Genomic DNA, 7,778 nt, shown 5'->3' on the forward strand with positions numbered 1-7,778 from the left:
AAATAACATTATTATGACCAATATTTACACCGTTACGTATTCGATGATTAATTTTATTATTTTAAATTTTAAAACTTGTTTAGATTACCAAATCTACTTATAACAAATTTTTAGAGATACGTTGCGAAGTAGTGGGAGACCCTTGCCCTGTACAGACACGAAAGGTTGCTAAAAGCAACATAATATATTTTTTATGTCAAGTAAGTACATTCGTGAATAAAAATGATTGAGAACAAATGACACTTTTCGACACCCACCATGGCTTGGAATGGAAAATACTTTAATAAGTAATCTATCTAGGTACTAGCTGCGCCCCGGGTCTTCGCTCTCGTGGGGATTTCGGGATAAAAAGTACCCTATGTATATTCCAGGTTATATTCTATCCGTGTACCAAATTTCATAACAATCGGTCCAATAGATTTTACGTGAAAGCATAAAGAACATACATCCCAATAAACTTTCGCATGTATAATATTGTAGGATAAATTAGTAGGATATATGAATGAAAAGTAAATAGGATATGGTGCTACAGAGCCAACGTTGCGTTCATGTTAGGTACAAAATTCCCTAAAAGTCAGAAAGAACCACCAGATAAAGAAAATATTTTATTGGTTTTTCTCCTATTTTATTTTTTCCAATTAAGTTTCATTTTGTTTTGTGTGTATCTGACGACGATAGCGGGTCTCGATGGTGGGTACCTATTTACCTACCTAGCTAGATAGGTATTTACTTCACAGATAGGTATTTAAATATATTTGTCTGAGGTTAAATTACCTCAAGAACATCAGTCAGATACTGAAAAAAATGTTTCCAGCGTTATAATAAAAAAAAACAAATTGACCTAATAGACAATTGTAAAATATCAAGTTCGTTCTCTTTGTCCCGTATAATACTGAATCATTTAGCGTACATAATAACATACATCCCTGCTTATTTATGTATGTGCTGGTCATGTAGTTATCAGTTTTGTTAGACGCGCGTAGTCCAACGGTATCATACTTGACCGTACAATGAGTTAATACGTCTTGGAGTGCATACGCGTTGTGTTTGAAGTCCCTAAGTATAGTACCTAGTTGCAAATGAAGAAAACAGAGAAGAGCAGATCCAAAGTGAAAAGAGAGGGAGATTTCATCCCCCCAGATGGAGGTTGGGGTTGGATGATTATTTTTGCAGCTGGATTTTCCAATGTAAGTTCGAAAATAAAGTCAATTTCAACATTATAAACATTTTGTTACTTCTGCAGTGACATTATAGCTTGAATTTATCATAAAATTATAACTAATTCAATCAAACTCAATCTATCCAACAAGATATATACGGGCATTTAATCAAAGACGACTATCTACCTACTTGGCATTTTCCATTAACTTAAACCTTGAAAAGCAAGGAAACAGCATTTAATTTTCCTGACTCAAAATCGGTATTATTAGATGTCAAAATACAATGGAATTAGAAGGTACTGTCGGAGTACCTACTATTCTAAAATCTAGTTATTAATAAGAATTTTAAAATGTTACATATGTAGGTACACACATCCACACAAACTTTCACATTTATAATATTAGTACCTAGGATAAATTTAATGACTACCAGAGATAAAAACTTTGGACATAGCGAATTTCAAATTAAGTTCGCAATTGAAAAAGTTTGAGGTCTACCATACATATGTATGTATGGTACCTATGTATGTATGTATGTTTGAATGTTTGTCACTCTTTTACGCAAAATGGACAGATTATTATAAAATTTGGTACACGGGTAGAATACATATAACATGGTATAACATATATAGTGTACTTATTATCCCGAAATTCCCATGGGACCGAAACCCGGGGGCGCAGTTAGTATATATTTCTTTTTTAAACTCCTAGAACCATTACTAAAATTATATCCGTAAATATTTATATAGGTAACTACAACGTAGAATCGTTTCCGCAGTTATCTCTATATTGTATTTTGCAATATAGACTAGCTAATAACATGTTCTATGATTTGCACTTAACTATGCGTGTGATTAGTAGACGATCGTTAGACTATTTTATCACAATAAATTGAAAGATAACAAACTAGGACAGTAGGTCGATTTTCTCATTTCTATGTCCACGCTATTCGATGACTAATATTTACTTATTTTGAATTTACTGCTAACAATTGTGTTCATCTTCCATAAAAATTTTCATTCGTCCCATTATTTCTGAAATACTAAAATCAATATACAGGAATGAAATTTCGTAAATAGATGTAATAAATCATGGTTGTATGATTCACAATGCAACACACTACTAGCCGTTTTGGAACGACTAACGATATACGACGAACGATTCTACTCCTGGGAAGAGGAAACGCCGAAAGAAATCTCTGTCGCATGACGCTTTTTTTCTGTTGTATCTATTCCATAGATGAACAAAAAAAGGTTTGTTTGGGTAACTATTATGTCAGACATTTTTGCATTGTTATTTATTAGAAAAATATACATACTTAATAATAAACGAAAGGATTTTTTTTTTCAATCCAGCCTGCCCATTATACAGCAATTTTTAATCTGCTAGCTCAGGTACTTGATATGAGCTTAGTTAAAGAACTTTCAATTGATCTACAATTGTCATCGATACAGTAGACAACCCAACAGAATGTTTGTAATAACTTTATTGCACGAAAATAAGTACATACAGAAAATTAATCAAAATTAATACAAGAAAGATACTACATGTACAACGGCGGACTTATTCTATGTAGGGATCTCTTACAGTCAACCGGATCAGTCAAATTGAAAGTTTCACTAGATAACAACATCGAAAAGATAAAGTTGTAAATAAATTGGAATAGGTCTTACGTACGTAGGTTCAGTACAATGCAAGTATTTTTGATATTTACAGATACATGTGACTAACACATGTCTGGGCTTTAGACTCAAAGTAAGTACCCACTTGCCCAGTTGTTATCAATACTTACGTAGATATCACACCTGTCAGATATTTATTGATATAATTCACTTCTATATATTTATTGATTTAATTCGCGAAGCCAAAGAATTCCTTGACTATTTGACATAACAGCTTATGCGAATAAAATTGGTCATAACAATCCTGTCTATAGAATGTGTCGATTTTATAACTCACCTTTCTTCATCGACAGACTGCCCGACATGTTTTGCACATCCTGTAATGTAATCCTGCATTTAAGGGAAGTGCCGTAGACTCCTAATTGTCGATTTAAGTAACTGTGTTAGTTATCTGCATCCCATTTTTCACGTGTATACATTATTTTTATTCTTACTCCAATTTTATTTATACACAGCCAAACGACAGTTTTCATAATGTCGATGTGATAAATTAAGTAGTTAAATCTGTAATAATTCTGTAACGTCCTGAATACCTTGTCTATACCTATTCAAAGTAATATATTTAATATTTTTTGTCTATCTTTCCAGCTTTCAGCTTTACCGGTACTCCAGCAGTTTGGCCTCCTCTTCAGGGACAAGTTCGAACGGCTGGGTATCACCAGCTCGGAGACTACCACCATTATCAACATGAACTCTGCTTTGACCTCTTGCGTCGGTGCGTGACGGGCTTCCACGGTAACTCCCTAATACAATAACGGCCAATTTTGCATATTTTTACTTTTCATTTGATCGTTTTATACCATTGGTCAAAAATAAAGAGAGCCCACATTTATTAGGATCAATCCAATTGTAGGTAAATTGTGTACAAAGTTTATACACTTTATTTGCTAATATATAGAATTTTTATTTAATACTTAATACAAAACCTACCTCAATGCGTACAATTGATAATGAGATGTCAGGTTGCTGATGTAATGTGTAAAAAGTTTTCCATCTATCTATTATTTAATCGGATTTAGATAGATAGGTATGTGATGGCTTTTGTTTTGACAAAAACTTTTAAAACATTACATTACAAAACACTCAAATCAATTTCTACTGACCTAACTATTATATTGTTTACTTTTAGGTCTAGCAAATGGTCCCGTATTTAAGACATTCAGTTATAGAAAAGTGTCGCTAACTGGCGCTACTGTCGTCTTCATATCGCTTATGATGACCACATTCTCCTACAATTTTATCACTTACCTCGTATCATTCTCCATAATATACGGTGAGATACCTTTATATACTAAATTGCACTCATCACTCAAAATGTAAATGATAACACAGAGCTGTCAATGTTTAAATTTATTATACACAAATTTCAGGAGCTGGATACGGTATCAGTAGTTCTGCTAATGCTCTCGCTTTAAATACTTATTGGAAAAACCGAAGAAGATTAGCGACAAGTTTATCATGGACAACTACAGGACTCGGCCCTATATTATGGCCGCATATTATTACATTTTTATTTGCTTCGTTTGGAGAAACTGGAACGATATTAATCATAAGTGGAATATCACTTCATGCTATAGCATGCGCACTTTTACTACAACCAGTTGAATGGCATAGTAAAATCCCAGAGCAAAAAGAAGAAGAAAATCTTCTTAAACCATCTAACATAAAGAACAATGACGAAATAAATAAAAATACTGATGACAAAAACACTGTAGATAGTGGTTATTTCAGTCGAATATCAAAATTTAAACAAAACCTTAGTGCTTTTTCTAGTCAATACCTTTACAATGAAGATGATCCAGTGACTCCTGGTTATGAAATCACAGACCCAGGCGTTCCCATGATGTTACGCGCTAATGACGGATATTTTAGTCAATCTCGACAATCTAGAAGTAGATTGTCTTCAAGAGAAGCATCTACAAAAAATTCTAGAATGAATTCTAAAAAGACATCCATGACCAATTTAACAGAAAATCGCTCCCGTAAATCATCCACTTTATGCTTAAACGAATCTAAGAAAAATTCTTATGCGAATCTTGCTACTTTAGTTCCGGAAGTTAAAACTAAAGTAAAACGTAAAACATCCATAACTTTGGATACACAAATTCCAGAATCAGAAATAGAAGATTGTCCGACTCTTAAAGCTCCACAGGACTTAAAAGCTGACGAAAAGGCTGTTGTAGATAAAATCGATCCAGTAAAAGTAAAAGATATCGAGCAAAGAGCAGAAAAACATATGCGTGGTAATAAAAGTATAAAATCGTTTAAAATGGATGGACAATATGGGGAAAAATATGCTAGAGACAATCATAGTAACATTTCTTTGAAGAATCAAGATGATTATGAGGAAAGAAAATACACTAAAGATAATCATAGCAACCAATCATATAGAACTAGATACAGGAGAAAATCAAATAATTTTAATTATGAAAGTGAAGTATTGAAACAGGCTTCCGTGAAATTAGAGCAATACCTAAAAGATAATGAAGAACAAAATCAAACAGAAAAAATGAAATTACTTATAAATAATCATTCAGATGACGAAGACGATGATGATGTCTTCGAAGAAAAAAAGGATATTGAAGAAGAGAAAGAAATTACACTTTGGGAAAAAATATACATGTTCTTTGATTTAGATCTTCTAAAAGATTATACATTTATTAATCTTATGTTGGGAATAACACTAGCTAATTTCAACGAACTAAACTTTTCAATTTTAACACCCTTTATACTTGGTGATTATGGGTTTAGTAAGCCCGAAGTTGCTTTTTTCATGTCATTACTAGCCGGCATCGATATCTGTGTAAGATTTTGTATTCCATTCGTAGCAGGAAACATTGGATGGGATAATAATTCTTTCTTTCTCTTTGGAGTTATGTCTATGGCTATGGGACGAGTTGGTAAGATTTATTATTTATTCGATTTTGATATGTTTAAGTACAATGATAAAATTATAATAACGGATTTTATTAATTTCTCATTTAAGTCCTCGCATACTGCCAAAACTACAGTGTGGTGCTAATGGTCGCAGCGATGATTGGCTTCGGAAAGGGATTGAGGACGGTCTTCATGGCATTGGTGATACCTACTCATGTTCCACTACACAAGCTACCAGGAGCAACTGGAATACAGCTCATAACCGCTGGAATTGTTTACCTCTCTTTAGGACCAGTTGTTGGTAATATTTTTCTTTCTTTTTTTTCATAATTACCCCTCGAATTAATTATTGGGCTTTTTGTTTCATTTTGATTACCTAAAATTCAGATGTAAAGCAGGCGACCGGTCGTAAAACCACACGCAAATTAAATTCGAGGATAATTTTTTAACGAAGATGCTAGGCTTTGAGACGTTACAGCCGCGAATGAAACAGAGAACACGCGAATATTAGAGAGAGAAAATATCGCTGTAAATTTCAATTGTATTGCAAAAATATTACATGCGAATATAAACTTCTTGCATTCGTTCGAGGAATTCATAAGCACTTCGAATAAAACCTTACGTACTTATGTGATTGTTGTCGTTTTTATGACCAATTATATATTTCCTTATCGTTTTTCTTATCTGCATTAATTCTTGATAAACCATTTAATATAACCAATTCATATAATACGTAGAGAGATAAACTCTGTACGTAAATGCAAGGGTTGGGTATGAACCCTAGAAATTGTTCGTTAGATTTTCGATACTGGCGTCTAGTACTTTTTGGATGAGATACCCTTTAGGTATGTACATCTCTAATCTTGATTACTGTTTTACCTCTCTTCTCTCTAAATAATGTTAACCTAAAAATAATGTTTTTATTTAAGCCAAACTTTAATTTATTCTTAGTTACTAATTTTGTTTTTGTCCTGGTACTTTTTAAACTAAACAGACTAAATTTTAAATTCTCCATTTTAAAATTTTGTCTGTTTTCCTAAGCTGTAATATTTTTTCTCAATTCATGTAACTACAATTTCAAACACATTTTAGTTATTATAGTTAATTCGTTAATTAGAGTTCAAATTCTACCAGAGTCCATATTTTAGCAAGCTTTTATGTAGTTTCACCTGACCTGTTTCACCTCACGATGTTTATCTGTCAGTAATCAAATCTTATATACTTCCACTTGTCCTACCGAGAGGAAATTTTCCACATCGTTTCAGTTATCATGACAATGAATTGTTATGATAAGCCTGATCTAATGGATGGGCTCTCAACGAGGGAACTCCTCAACGGTAAAGAGCACTGGTTTTTTTGTCACTAGTTGAATGCAATAAGTTCTCTTTGATGATGATCAAAGCTTGTGGTGAAAATGACAATTTTGTAAAAAACTTGTCTCATATTCAAATTTGTTTGTTCAGTGATTTCATTGGTGGTTTTAGGCTGGATCAAAGACAATGCATCGACTGCTGTGACTCTACATTGCCTGAACATATTCACATGGCTGACAGCTTTATCGTGGGGCCTCGAAAAATACATCCGATATAGAAGACAAAATTCTTCCAATGAAGAATTAACGAAGGCTTGAATTGTTCGAGTTGGAAAGTAGATTAAGAACATGTGATATAGTTATATTTAATAAATTTTAAAATCAATGTATTCCAGTGGCTGATATTATAATTAGTAAGATTGCAATCTAGACCTGCTTATGAAAATACTTTGAAATCAAACTAAAATGGAACGTCTTTAGTAAAGGCCTCTACTTTTACTATTTTTAATTCTGATTTCTTGGTATTTACTCACTAGTATTACTGGTATGTGACTCTACCTGGTAGAGTTACTACTCTATCAGGTAGAGTCACATATTAGTAATTCTGGTTTCTTTCATATATTATAACTAGCTTTTTATAACGCGGCTTCGTCCGCGTGAATTTCCCACGGGAATAAATATTTTTCCGGGATGAAAGTACCCAAGAGGTGTTTCAAGAAGATTGGTTGAGTATATTAAAGCGTGAAG

At 33.0% G+C, this 7,778-nt stretch overlaps 1 protein-coding gene across 1 annotated transcript; it reads left to right on the plus strand.

Annotated features, from left to right (window-relative positions):
• The first annotated feature begins 950 nt into the window (after positions 1–950).
• LOC128669438 (uncharacterized) lies at positions 951–7,539 on the plus strand. Its single transcript, XM_053744277.1, has 6 exons — positions 951–1,187; positions 3,431–3,557; positions 3,972–4,115; positions 4,213–5,742; positions 5,829–6,020; positions 7,204–7,539. The coding sequence occupies exons 1-6, from the start codon at positions 1,080–1,082 to the stop codon at positions 7,347–7,349; spliced, it is 2,247 nt and encodes a 748-aa protein (XP_053600252.1). The 5' UTR covers positions 951–1,079; the 3' UTR covers positions 7,350–7,539.
• The last annotated feature ends 239 nt before the right edge of the window (positions 7,540–7,778 follow it).

This window comes from Plodia interpunctella, chromosome 4 (assembly GCF_027563975.2).
Source record: "Plodia interpunctella isolate USDA-ARS_2022_Savannah chromosome 4, ilPloInte3.2, whole genome shotgun sequence".
NCBI classification, from domain to species: domain Eukaryota; kingdom Metazoa; phylum Arthropoda; class Insecta; order Lepidoptera; family Pyralidae; genus Plodia; species Plodia interpunctella.

Coding starts and splice junctions, on each gene's coding strand:
- LOC128669438 (XM_053744277.1), top strand. CDS start 1,080: ATGAAGAAAACAGAGAAGAGCAGATCCAAAGTGAAAAGAGAGGGAGAT. Junction 1,188..3,430: donor TTGCAGCTGGATTTTCCAAT/GTAAGTTCGAAA, acceptor CTATCTTTCCAG/CTTTCAGCTTTACCGGTACT. Junction 3,558..3,971: donor TGCTTTGACCTCTTGCGTCG/GTGCGTGACGGG, acceptor GTTTACTTTTAG/GTCTAGCAAATGGTCCCGTA.